Source organism: Malaya genurostris, chromosome 2, assembly GCF_030247185.1.
Source record: "Malaya genurostris strain Urasoe2022 chromosome 2, Malgen_1.1, whole genome shotgun sequence".
NCBI lineage: Eukaryota > Metazoa > Arthropoda > Insecta > Diptera > Culicidae > Malaya > Malaya genurostris.
This window is the reverse complement of record NC_080571.1, coordinates 151766958-151781466: the sequence shown is the minus strand read 5'-3', so window position 1 is coordinate 151781466 and position 14509 is coordinate 151766958. Positions and strand designations below refer to the sequence as shown.

Here is a 14509-nt window from a genome sequence, read left to right as displayed (position 1 = left end):
TGATATTCGGAAGTGTTAAGAAACATGTCAGTTGTTTTCGTATTCACAACATCCAGTTATGTCTCTGACATTACCCACCCGCCTTTTTTTATTTTTGGAACGGGTATGGCGAATTGATGTCCAAAAGTAATGTTTTGGGCTATTTAAAAATCAAATATGAAGACATTCTGTGTTCTCAGGACATATAATTGATGTTAAGTTATTTTATATGCTGAAAATAATCTGAAACTCCAAGTTTCGTTAATATATGCAAGCGACCACGACGACCCTGCCTATTTTTTTCAAATTGCCCACCGTTAATTTTGTTATTAAAAGTCAGAATGAAACGACTCGTTATATCGTTCGTTCAAACCAATCAGATTAGTTTAAACATCGCTTTGTGCTTCGAATATCGTACAGCATCAATGATTCCAGTTTTTCTTGGGGTCAATCTAAAGTTTTCAGTAGTGCTTATGGTTTGTAAATATTACACGTTGGTTGGCATTCCCGGGTTGACGGTTCATTGTATAGAGAACTGGTCTTACAAGCCAGTTGTGGTATGTTCGAGTCCCGAAGATCCTTCCATTCTTATGTCGTTTTCGCTTGATGCCAAACCTAACCAAGTTTCCACCCTAACTGCTGTCAAACCGTTTGTTTGAAGCCAGTTTTGAATCTAATTTCAACGTTGTTGAACTCATTCGTGCCGTGACTATCAGATCTATCGGACGTAAATTCGGCTTTCTCCAATCGCGTGGTGAATTGTTTTATTCCGTTATCAAGGTCATTCCGTATTCTATTGTCTGCATCAGTGCGGTCGAGTGATAGTTCTAATTAATCCGTTCTCAAGGCCGACTGTGAGCTTGTGTAAAGCAGCACTGCGTGTGTACCGTTAGCCAGCGCCAGCGCTAGGCGCTGTTTATATATCGTTCACATTAGAAACAGTAATGAATATATATAGTGATAAAAAGAGAAACGTTCCATTGGACAGTGTAGTGAGAGACTGAAAAAAAGTGCTTTTTCCTAGAAGAGGTTTTTTGCACTTTATTGAACAGGAATATTCACCGGTTGCCTAGGACCGGGCCTTGTCGGCCGTTCACCCTTTGAGAGCTAAAGCAAAGTATTTGTTTTTCTGTTTCCCTGTTGTTCAGTACCACTAGATTTTTTATTTATTTACCCGCACGGACACATTTCCATGCCATGACAAAAGGCACAGCATTGCCTGACCTTCCCCTAGACGATCAAATGGATGCTTCTGACGGCAATAAATCTCGCATTAGAAGCTACCCCGATGGGCTTGAACTCCCGGCTGGACCATTTGCGGTTTACATCCGTACCAAAGCCAATGGAAAAAATTAAACCTCCTTAGACTATCAAAGGACCTGACCTCGCGAAGTCGAGCTCGCGAAGTCGAGATTAGCGGCGTGATCACCGATTCGAGTCTGACTTGCGAGGACGTTCTTAAGCATGGGGCAGGCGGTTTTAAAAACCCCCTACTCAAGAACGTTAAGATACTGGACTGCAAGCAATTGCGTTCAGTATCGACTGCTGAGGATGGCACTAAGTCCTATATCCCATCAGACTCGTATCGGGTGACTTTCGCTGACTCGGCTTTGCCTAATTACGTCCTCTTGTACCGAATTCGTTTACCTGTTCGTCTTTTTGTGCCGCGGGTCATGAACTGCACCAATTGCAAACAATTGGGACATACAGCATCCCATTGTTTCAATAAATTCCTGTGTATAAAGTGTGGAGGGAGTCATGCGGATAACTCCTGCAGTGGATACAATGAAAAGTGTCTCTACTGTAAGGAGGGCCGCTTGACCTCTCTGATTGTCCCGTGTACAAATTGCGTAAGGATAAAATGAAGCGTTTATTCAAGCAACATTCCAAAAGCTCATTTGCGGAAATGTTGAAATGTGCTACGCCACCTACAGAAAATCCTTACGCTTACTTGTCAAATGACGAGAGCGAATATGATGACCCCCTCGAAGGTACATCTTCGGCTGTCGCTCATAGCTCATCAATCAGAAAGAGAAGAAATAAATCTTCTCAAAAGCTCCCTAGTAAGGGTTCAAAGATGTCCTCTGATGGGTCTCGAAAAATTACAACAACTGGTAGTGATGGCAAAAAACCAGAGAAAAAAGCTCCAGGCCTTGGAAAAATAAATTCCGAGCAAGAATTTCCATCACTTCCTGGGACTTCAAAACCCCCGAAAGTCCCTAAATATCAGTCAGAGAATTTACCAGATACTGGGTTTGTTAAATTCTCTGATATTGTGGACGGGATAATGTCTACTTTCAATATTTCTGAACCTCTTAAAAGCCTGATAATGGCTTTTATTCCAACAGTTGAAACATTCTTGAAGGAGTTGACTGCAAAATGGCCTCTTCTTTCAGCGATCGTATCCTTCGATGGCTAAGTCACCCACCGAAGTCACGGATACAATCACTGTTATACAGTGGAATTGTAGAAGTATCATGCCAAAAATAGATCCTTTCAAATTTCCTGTAAATAATCTGAAATGTGACGCATTTGCATTGTGCGAAGCTTGGCTAACTTCTGAAATACCCCTAAACTTCCACGATTTTAACATTATTCGTCTGGATCGAGATGATCCCTATGGAGAAGTACTTTTGGGGATCAAAAAGTGCTATTCTTTCTATCGCATTAACTTCCCCTCGATACCAGGTATTGAAGTTGTCGCATGTCATGTTACAATCAAAGGCAAGGACCTTTGCATTGCTTCCATCTACATTCCCCCAAGAGCCTCGGTTGGGCATCGGCGGCTCTGTGATATCATAGAGCTCCTTCCCGCACCGACGTTGGTTTCAGGAGACTTGAACTCACACGGTACGGGATGAGGTTGTCGTCTCGACGATAACAGATCAACTATGATCCATGATATTTGCGACAACTTCAATATGACAATATTGTATACGGGAGAAATGACACGAATTCCTGCACCATCAGCAAGACCAAGTGCGCTGGATTTATCTCTTTGCTCGACATCGCTACGGTTGGACTGCACGTGGAAGGTTATCCCTGATCCCCAAGGAAGCGAGCATCTACCTATCGTGATTTCAATCGCCTACGGATTAAGACCATCGGAGACAACTAATGTTTCGTATGACCTCACACGAAATATTGATTGGAAATGCTACACAAATTTGATATCTGAGAAAAAAGAAACAACACAAGAACTTCCTCCGGAGGAAGAGTACACGTTTTTGGCTGGCTTGATTCTCGACACCGCGACTCAAGCTCAGACAAGATGTGTACCCGACGCGAAAACTAACATCCGCCCCCCAACCCGTGGTGGGACAAAGAGTGCTCAGAATTAAACGCGGAGAGAACTTCATCATTTGTCGAGTTTAGAAAAAACGGAACACCAGATAATTTTAGAAACTACGCGGCATTGGACGCAAAAATGAAAAGCTTGATTAAGACGAAGAAAAGCGGATATTGGCGTCGATTCGTGGCGGATTATCTAGAGAAACATCAATGAGCACTTTTTGGAACACAGCCCGACGAATGCGCAACAAAAACACCGCAAACGAAAGCAAGGAATATTCTAACCGCCGAGACTCTGCTCCGAACCAGAGGATCTACCGCGCCGGGACGTCAAATACAAACGAAACACCGTTTTCAATGGTAGAGTTAATTCAAGTTAATAGTATTCAATAGGCTTCTTGAGGATAATATTGTCCCACATGACTGGAGACAAGTAAGAGCTATTGCCATTCAAAAACCAGGGAAACCAGCCTCCGATCACAATTCGTATCGGCCGATTGCTATGCTATCCTGTATCCGGAAATTGTTCGAAAAAATGATTCTGTTTCGTCTAGACAATTGGGTCGAGGCTAATGCTTTACTTTCAGATACACAATTCGGCTTCCGCAGGGGCAAAGGAACGAACGATTGTTTTGCGTTGCTCTCAACCGAAATTCAAATGGAATTTGCTCGTAAAGAACAAATGGCGTCAGTTTTCCTAGACATCAAGGGGGCTTTTGATTCAGTTTCCATGAACATCCTATCTGAGAAGTTGCATCAGCATGGTCTTTCACCACTTTTGAATAACTTTTTGTATAATCTGTTGTCCGAGAAATACATGTATTTCGCACATGGTGATTTGTCGACAATAAGATTCAGTTACATGGGTCTTCCTCAGGGCTCATGCTTAAGCCCCCTTTTATACAACTTTCACTTAAACAACATTGATGAATGTATCAACACATCTTGTACGCTAAGAAAACTTGCCGACGACAGCGTTGTGTCTATTATAGGACCCAAAGCTGCCGATCTCCAAGGACCATTGCAAGATACCCTCAACAACTTGTCAACATGGGTTCTTCAAATGGGCCGCGAACACCCATTTCATTAAACTGGAAATAATTCAGAATCGTTGTTTGCGTGTTGCCTTAGGTTGCATGCAGTCGACTCATACGATGAGTCTCGAAGTGCTCGCGGGCGTCTTACCGTTGAAAAATCGATTCTTGGATCTCTCATATCGATTGCTAATCCGATGAGACATCTTGAATCCGATGGTGATTGAAAACTTCGAAAGGCTTGTCGAGCTCAATTCTCAGACCCGTTTTATGTCCTTGTATTTTGATTACATGGCTCAGAATATTAATCCTTCTTCGTTTGTTTCCAACCGTGCTCATTTCTTGGATACTTCTGATTCTACTGTGTTTTTCGACACATCCATGAGAGAAGAGATTTGTGGAATTCCGGATCACGTACGCCCTCGAGTGGCCCCTAATATCTTTCATAATAAATTTAGAACAGTCAACTGTGAAAATGTGTTTTACACTGACGGATCAAACATCAACGAGTCCACAGGCTTTGGCATCTTCAATCAGAACATCACCGCTTCGTACAAACTCAGTGATCCGGCTTCAGTTTACGTCGCAGAATTAGCTGCTATTCAGTACACCCTCGAGATCATTGAAACATTGCCCGAAGACCATTATTTCATTGTCATGGACAGTCTGAGGTCAATAGAAGCTCTCCGGGAAATGAAGCCAGGAAAGTATCCCCCATATTTTCTGGGGTAAATATGGGAACATTTGAGAACTTTATCTGAACGGTCTTATTTAATATCGTTAGTCTGGGTCCCTTCGCATTGTTCCATTCCGGGCAATGAAAAGGCAGACTCATTGGCTAAGGTGGGCGCATTTGAAGGTGATATTTATGAAAGACCAATCTGCTTCAATGAATTTTTCAGTATCTCTCGTCAGAAAACTCTCGAAAGTTGGCAAACTTCATTGACGAATCACGAAGTGGGACGATGGCTACACTCCATTATCCCTAAGGTATCGACGAAACCTTGGTTCAGGGGGATGAACGTGAGTCGCGATTTCATTCATGTTATGTCGCGGCTCATGTCAAATCACTACACTTTCAACGCACATCTCCGGCGTGTTGGGCTCGCGGAGAACGGTCTCTGTACCTGTGGCGACGGTTATCAGGACATCGAGCATGTCGTGTGGTCGCGCTTAGAGTATCGTGACGTAAGGTCGTAGTTACTGGAATCCCTTAGGGCCCGAGGTAGACCGCCTGAGGTTCCAGTTCGGGATGTGTTGGCGAGTCGGGATAGTTTATATATGCTTCTCATATACCAGTACCTTAAACACATTGATATACAAGTGTAATGTGTTAATCCTCGCTCAGAAAGTATAAACTCCACCTACAGGTTCGACACTAACATCCGCCCGATTCTCTCGATCCCCGTCCCTGTCCACCATCTTCATTGGAACTAACAAGATCTTTTCTAACTTTTTCGTTACCCCTTCCCTGTTTCTTCACCATCTCGATGGCAACTAATTAGATCTCTATCGTTTTCAGACATTTTGTTCCCACATCCCCTTTTTACCCTTTTTACCTTTTTACCCACACCCCCTTTTTTTCATTGTATAGAGAACTGGTCTTACAAGCCAGTTGTGGTATGTTCGAGTCCCGAAGATCCTTCCATTCTTATGTCGTTTTCGCTTGATGCCAAACCTAACCAAGTTTCCACCCTAACTGCTGTCAAACCGTTTGTTTGAAGCCAGTTTTGAATCTAATTTCAACGTTGTTGAACTCATTCGTGCCGTGACTATCGGATCTATCGGACGTAAATTCGGCTTTCTCCAATCGCGTGGTGAATTGTTTTATTCCGTTATCAAGGTCATTCCGTATTCTATTGTCTGCATCAGTGCGGTCGAGTGATAGTTCTAATTAATCCGTTCTCAAGGCCGACTGTGAGCTTGTGTAAAGCAGCACTGCGTGTGTACCGTTAGCCAGCGCCAGCGCTAGGCGCTGTTTATATATCGTTCACATTAGAAACAGTAATGAATATATATAGTGATAAAAAGAGAAACGTTCCATTGGACAGTGTAGTGAGAGACTGAAAAAAAGTGCTTTTTCCTAGAAGAGGTTTTTTGCACTTTATTGAACAGGAATATTCACCGGTTGCCTAGGACCGGGCCTTGTCGGCCGTTCACCCTTTGAGAGCTAAAGCAAAGTATTTGTTTTTCTGTTTCCCTGTTGTTCAGTACCACTAGATTTTTTATTTATTTACCCGCACGGACACATTTCCATGCCATGACAAAAGGCACAGCATTGCCTGACCTTCCCCTAGACGATCAAATGGATGCTTCTGACGGCAATAAATCTCGCATTAGAAGCTACCCCGATGGGCTTGAACTCCCGGCTGGACCATTTGCGGTTTACATCCGTACCAAAGCCAATGGAAAAAATTAAACCTCCTTAGACTATCAAAGGACCTGACCTCGCGAAGTCGAGCTCGCGAAGTCGAGATTAGCGGCGTGATCACCGATTCGAGTCTGACTTGCGAGGACGTTCTTAAGCATGGGGCAGGCGGTTTTAAAAACCCCCTACTCAAGAACGTTAAGATACTGGACTGCAAGCAATTGCGTTCAGTATCGACTGCTGAGGATGGCACTAAGTCCTATATCCCATCAGACTCGTATCGGGTGACTTTCGCTGACTCGGCTTTGCCTAATTACGTCCTCTTGTACCGAATTCGTTTACCTGTTCGTCTTTTTGTGCCGCGGGTCATGAACTGCACCAATTGCAAACAATTGGGACATACAGCATCCCATTGTTTCAATAAATTCCTGTGTATAAAGTGTGGAGGGAGTCATGCGGATAACTCCTGCAGTGGATACAATGAAAAGTGTCTCTACTGTAAGGAGGGCCGCTTGACCTCTCTGATTGTCCCGTGTACAAATTGCGTAAGGATAAAATGAAGCGTTTATTCAAGCAAGCTCATTTGCGGAAATGTTGAAATGTGCTACGCCACCTACAGAAAATCCTTACGCTTACTTGTCAAATGACGAGAGCGAATATGATGACCCCCTCGAAGGTACATCTTCGGCTGTCGCTCATAGCTCATCAATCAGAAAGAGAAGAAATAAATCTTCTCAAAAGCTCCCTAGTAAGGGTTCAAAGATGTCCTCTGATGGGTCTCGAAAAATTACAACAACTGGTAGTGATGGCAAAAAACCAGAGAAAAAAGCTCCAGGCCTTGGAAAAATAAATTCCGAGCAAGAATTTCCATCACTTCCTGGGACTTCAAAACCCCCGAAAGTCCCTAAATATCAGTCAGAGAATTTACCAGATACTGGGTTTGTTAAATTCTCTGATATTGTGGACGGGATAATGTCTACTTTCAATATTTCTGAACCTCTTAAAAGCCTGATAATGGCTTTTATTCCAACAGTTGAAACATTCTTGAAGGAGTTGACTGCAAAATGGCCTCTTCTTTCAGCGATCGTATCCTTCGATGGCTAAGTCACCCACCGAAGTCACGGATACAATCACTGTTATACAGTGGAATTGTAGAAGTATCATGCCAAAAATAGATCCTTTCAAATTTCCTGTAAATAATCTGAAATGTGACGCATTTGCATTGTGCGAAGCTTGGCTAACTTCTGAAATACCCCTAAACTTCCACGATTTTAACATTATTCGTCTGGATCGAGATGATCCCTATGGAGAAGTACTTTTGGGGATCAAAAAGTTCTATTCTTTCTATCGCATTAACTTCCCCTCGATACCAGGTATTGAAGTTGTCGCATGTCATGTTACAATCAAAGGCAAGGACCTTTGCATTGCTTCCATCTACATTCCCCCAAGAGCCTCGGTTGGGCATCGGCGGCTCTGTGATATCATAGAGCTCCTTCCCGCACCGACGTTGGTTTCAGGAGACTTGAACTCACACGGTACGGGATGAGGTTGTCGTCTCGACGATAACAGATCAACTATGATCCATGATATTTGCGACAACTTCAATATGACAATATTGTATACGGGAGAAATGACACGAATTCCTGCACCATCAGCAAGACCAAGTGCGCTGGATTTATCTCTTTGCTCGACATCGCTACGGTTGGACTGCACGTGGAAGGTTATCCCTGATCCCCAAGGAAGCGAGCATCTACCTATCGTGATTTCAATCGCCTACGGATTAAGACCATCGGAGACAACTAATGTTTCGTATGACCTCACACGAAATATTGATTGGAAATGCTACACAAATTTGATATCTGAGAAAAAAGAAACAACACAAGAACTTCCTCCGGAGGAAGAGTACACGTTTTTGGCTGGCTTGATTCTCGACACCGCGACTCAAGCTCAGACAAGATGTGTACCCGACGCGAAAACTAACATCCGCCCCCCAACCCGTGGTGGGACAAAGAGTGCTCAGAATTAAACGCGGAGAGAACTTCATCATTTGTCGAGTTTAGAAAAAACGGAACACCAGATAATTTTAGAAACTACGCGGCATTGGACGCAAAAATGAAAAGCTTGATTAAGACGAAGAAAAGCGGATATTGGCGTCGATTCGTGGCGGATTATCTAGAGAAACATCAATGAGCACTTTTTGGAACACAGCCCGACGAATGCGCAACAAAAACACCGCAAACGAAAGCAAGGAATATTCTAACCGCCGAGACTCTGCTCCGAACCAGAGGATCTACCGCGCCGGGACGTCAAATACAAACGAAACACCGTTTTCGATGTTAGAGTTAATTCAAGTTAATAGTATTCAATAGGCTTCTTGAGGATAATATTGTCCCACATGACTGGAGACAAGTAAGAGCTATTGCCATTCAAAAACCAGGGAAACCAGCCTCCGATAACAATTCGTATCGGCCGATTGCTATGCTATCCTGTATCCGGAAATTGTTCGAAAAAATGATTCTGTTTCGTCTAGACAATTGGGTCGAGGCTAATGCTTTACTTTCAGATACACAATTCGGCTTCCGCAGGGGCAAAGGAACGAACGATTGTTTTGCGTTGCTCTCAACCGAAATTCAAATGGAATTTGCTCGTAAAGAACAAATGGCGTCAGTTTTCCTAGACATCAAGGGGGCTTTTGATTCAGTTTCCATGAACATCCTATCTGAGAAGTTGCATCAGCATGGTCTTTCACCACTTTTGAATAACTTTTTGTATAATCTGTTGTCCGAGAAATACATGTATTTCGCACATGGTGATTTGTCGACAATAAGATTCAGTTACATGGGTCTTCCTCAGGGCTCATGCTTAAGCCCCCTTTTATACAACTTTCACTTAAACAACATTGATGAATGTATCAACACATCTTGTACGCTAAGAAAACTTGCCGACGACAGCGTTGTGTCTATTATAGGACCCAAAGCTGCCGATCTCCAAGGACCATTGCAAGATACCCTCAACAACTTGTCAACATGGGTTCTTCAAATGGGCCGCGAACACCCATTTCATTAAACTGGAAATAATTCAGAATCGTTGTTTGCGTGTTGCCTTAGGTTGCATGCAGTCGACTCATACGATGAGTCTCGAAGTGCTCGCGGGCGTCTTACCGTTGAAAAATCGATTCTTGGATCTCTCATATCGATTGCTAATCCGATGAGACATCTTGAATCCGATGGTGATTGAAAACTTCGAAAGGCTTGTCGAGCTCAATTCTCAGACCCGTTTTATGTCCTTGTATTTTGATTACATGGCTCAGAATATTAATCCTTCTTCGTTTGTTTCCAACCGTGCTCATTTCTTGGATACTTCTGATTCTACTGTGTTTTTCGACACATCCATGAGAGAAGAGATTTGTGGAATTCCGGATCACGTACGCCCTCGAGTGGCCCCTAATATCTTTCATAATAAATTTAGAACAGTCAACTGTGAAAATGTGTTTTACACTGACGGATCAAACATCAACGAGTCCACAGGCTTTGGCATCTTCAATCAGAACATCACCGCTTCGTACAAACTCAGTGATCCGGCTTCAGTTTACGTCGCAGAATTAGCTGCTATTCAGTACACCCTCGAGATCATTGAAACATTGCCCGAAGACCATTATTTCATTGTCATGGACAGTCTGAGGTCAATAGAAGCTCTCCGGGAAATGAAGCCAGGAAATTATCCCCCATATTTTCTGGGGTAAATATGGGAACATTTGAGAACTTTATCTGAACGGTCTTATTTAATATCGTTAGTCTGGGTCCCTTCGCATTGTTCCATTCCGGGCAATGAAAAGGCAGACTCATTGGCTAAGGTGGGCGCATTTGAAGGTGATATTTATGAAAGACCAATCTGCTTCAATGAATTTTTCAGTATCTCTCGTCAGAAAACTCTCGAAAGTTGGCAAACTTCATTGACGAATCACGAAGTGGGACGATGGCTACACTCCATTATCCCTAAGGTATCGACGAAACCTTGGTTCAGGGGGATGAACGTGAGTCGCGATTTCATTCATGTTATGTCGCGGCTCATGTCAAATCACTACACTTTCAACGCACATCTCCGGCGTGTTGGGCTCGCGGAGAACGGTCTCTGTATCTGTGGCGACGGTTATCAGGACATCGAGCATGTCGTGTGGTCGCGCTTAGAGTATCGTGACGTAAGGTCGTAGTTACTGGAATCCCTTAGGGCCCGAGGTAGACCGCCTGAGGTTCCAGTTCGGGATGTGTTGGCGAGTCGGGATAGTTTATATATGCTTCTCATATACCAGTACCTTAAACACATTGATATACAAGTGTAATGTGTTAATCCTCGCTCAGAAAGTATAAACTCCACCTACAGGTTCGACACTAACATCCGCCCGATTCTCTCGATCCCCGTCCCTGTCCACCATCTTCATTGGAACTAACAAGATCTTTTCTAACTTTTTCGTTACCCCTTCCCTGTTTCTTCACCATCTCGATGGCAACTAATTAGATCTCTATCGTTTTCAGACATTTTGTTCCCACATCCCCTTTTTACCCCGTTTCCACAATATTTACTTTTTTTTCATCCTCTTCCGCAACATCACCATCATCGTCCACGGAAGACCGCTCCAGTCGAAAACCAGCATGCGGGCCACCCGCCGGGCCTTCGTAGCCTGGGGGTGTTTCTCGCGGACCCACACGGACCGAAGGATGCGGCCAACATGGATAGTCGTCTGCTGGAAGCTGAATACTCGAGAATCCGCTACCCCGATACTACATTACATAATGATACTATCTAGTTTTAAGTTAGTCGTAATTAAGATTAGTAAATACCCTTGGCATCTTAGAGCTTCAGCAGTGTGCCTAAAAATTATATTATAATGTTGAATAAAAAAAAACGTTGTTGAACTGAAAATCGAATCTGTTTCGAACCTGGTTATTAATCAGGTTTGCTCAAACCTCCGTTGCTAAGTACGAAATCAACATAGTTTCGTGAAAAGTGTTTTTTTGATGAAACTACCCTGGATCAGTTTCAGTTTTCTCAAACGAAAACGACATTAAAGTCAGTAGAATCGTATTAATAGCCATGTAATGATTATGTAGGCTAAGAATCGGTTATCTTAGATAGACGGAGCAACATGTTTTCATATATTATTTTAAATAGGGTAACAAAGGTAATTTTGCACTTTAGGAATGATTTTATTTTGGCCTACTTTGTAAAAATATCCACCAAATGTTGTAATATCTTCCTTGAGAGAGTATCAATTGTAAGGGACTTAGGTGTAGTTCTTGATTCTCAGCTGTCGTTCAGAGACCACTACTCCCATATCATTGCACAAGCTAACCGGAATCTTGAATTTATCTTTATAATAGCAAATGAATTCAGTGACCCTTACTGTCTCAGATCATTGTATTTCACCTTTGTCCGATCTGTTCTTGAAGCTTCATCGGTAATATGGTGTCCTTACGCGGATGTTTGGATTAACCGAATTGAATCAATATAAGCTAAATTCCTCCGCTACGCCCTCAGATCTTTACCTTGGCGCAACCCAACAGAACTACCACCTTATACTGATCGTTGTCGATTACTGGGTATGGACACACTTTCAAAAAGGAGAAATATTTCCAGAGCTGTATTTATAGGGAAACTATTGATGGGACAAATTGACGCTCCTAATATCCTATCTCAAGTAAATATCAATGTACCACCTAAAACTTTAAGATCGCGGAACTTTTTATGACTTGACTATCAACGTACTGACTATGGACAAAACGAACCCATTAGGGGAATGTGTAATAGTTTTAATAGTGCCTATGAATGTTTTGATTTTTCCATTTCATGTGATATTTTAAAAGTTAATCTAAGAAGATTATTGTAATGTATAAGTGTAAGCCCACAATGTAATATGAAAATGTTTGTATAATTGTATTATTGTCAACCGTCAGAAAATATGAAGGGGTTTTTACGCCCAATTGGACTATTGAATTATCCTCAATTGGGCTTTTCCCCTTCCAATGCTTCATGGAGACTATAACAGGTCAGATGAAGGAATAAGAAATAAATAAATAAATAAATAAATAAATAAAACCCTTCCGCAATAGGTAATTTAATGTGAAAAGGTTCAAATTCAACATTGGTTACTTAACATCGATTAAATCCATGAGGTTTGTTAGGTGGGCTAAAATATATGAAGTGGCCAAAATGTCGTTGTTACCCTATAGACCTTCAGAATCGTTTATTTTGATTTTTAGCAAAATATACAGTTATACTAACCTGTGTGTCCCAAACTAACATAGAGTGCAGTATCTCTTACAGGTAACTGTCCATTCCAAACACCGAACACAAGTACTAAAATAATCGATGAAGATCCCATCCATAATACCCCATTCAACCAATTTGATATTTTCGGGGGAGCGTTTCTGAAATAATATATATATCCAGTGAACATGCCTGTGAATAAAACAATTTTTGATTAGGTATTGGCTTTGGATTTTTAAAACGATTACAAACACAGCAAAGAGTTATGACGCTATAAATTAATCTTTTCCGCATTATATGGGATGTTTTTCTTTCTGAGCTCCCATGCCTCCTCAAACAAGGCGATGCTACACTTAAAGAAATGCTAAATGTGGCAAAGATTTTTGGAACGGTAACGCAACAAGAAAAATCATTTGGTTGCACAAAATTGTAGGCGTCGATCTGTGATGTGAACAAATTAGAAGTAAAACCAATCCATAAAAATTATCCAGAAACTCAGTCGATGTGAGTGGAATGTTATCGTTAAGGATATTATGGACCTATGGCAAAAGATGAAAAGTGTCCAACAAAGGGTAAATCGCGTAACAAATGTAATAGTTATGATGGTTTTGCGAGAAAATGTCACAAGCGTAGATCATGAATGAATTGTGTAAACGTGATTTCGGCAGCATAAGAAAAAAGAATAACAAAACCGTCGAGATCGGACATCAAGAATGTAATACGGTCAAACACATCGACGAAACAGAGGAGGAATATGTGTTTCTTGTAACAACATTAGTAATGATAAAATTGCGTGCGTTATTGGCGGTGTTGTAACTTCTGTAGTAATTGGCTCAAAGTACAATTTATTGAGTGAATCAGTCTGGCAGATTTTAAAATCGAATAAAATTGCAGTGTTGGGACAAAAACAAAAGTTTCACGAGTATTCAAATCATACGGAGGTTACGAGTTACCAGCTCATGGTCCATATACTGCAGTTGTGACACTTGGAGAACGAAGTGAAGAAGTTGAGTTTTATGTCGTTACAGGTAGGGAAACTGTTTAATATGTAAACGTAGATATCCCAATTAATACTGCCATCTCACCGGTTATTCAGCCATATCGTCGCATTCCACTGACATTGGAAAAGTTGGTAGATAAAAAAATTATGAACCATTGAGTCAAGACGTTATTTTTTTAATGTATTATTTATTGTAATATGAATCAAAATTACATTATTAAGATTTAAATTTGGTGTTCAGTCACAAGTGGTGACTTTTCAGCTATATTATATACGTGATTTGGTTATTGCCATTAAGACCGCATTTGTTTCCGCAATTCTGTGATTTTTTTGGAGGGAAAATTGTATACCTACTTGTATTGTGTAATGGGGAAAGGAACCTATATACTAATTTACCAACTAATACCGAGAGCGAATCAATCCTATTGAAGATTTCATCGATTTTTGTCAGAAATCGCTTATGTGACATCACGTCTAATGGTTCTATATTTATGAGTCTGTGTAACTCATTTGTACAGCTCGACCAAATTGGTACTTCAAATAGCATGGCTGGTGTTAACATTTGTTAGTAAA

The 14509-nt window shown here is 41.6% G+C and overlaps 1 protein-coding gene across 6 annotated transcripts in view; it reads right to left on the bottom strand.

Moving 5' to 3' along the window:
• The window catches only part of LOC131427593 (nose resistant to fluoxetine protein 6), a 1835865-nt gene that overhangs the window by 687067 nt on the left and 1134289 nt on the right, over nt 1-14509 (bottom strand). For all 6 annotated transcript variants that reach the window (XM_058590935.1, XM_058590937.1, XM_058590936.1 and 3 more), the window contains one exon: nt 12952-13128. In XM_058590935.1, coding sequence (XP_058446918.1) covers nt 12952-13128 — 177 coding nt within the window. The remainder of the gene's footprint in view (nt 1-12951; nt 13129-14509) is intronic.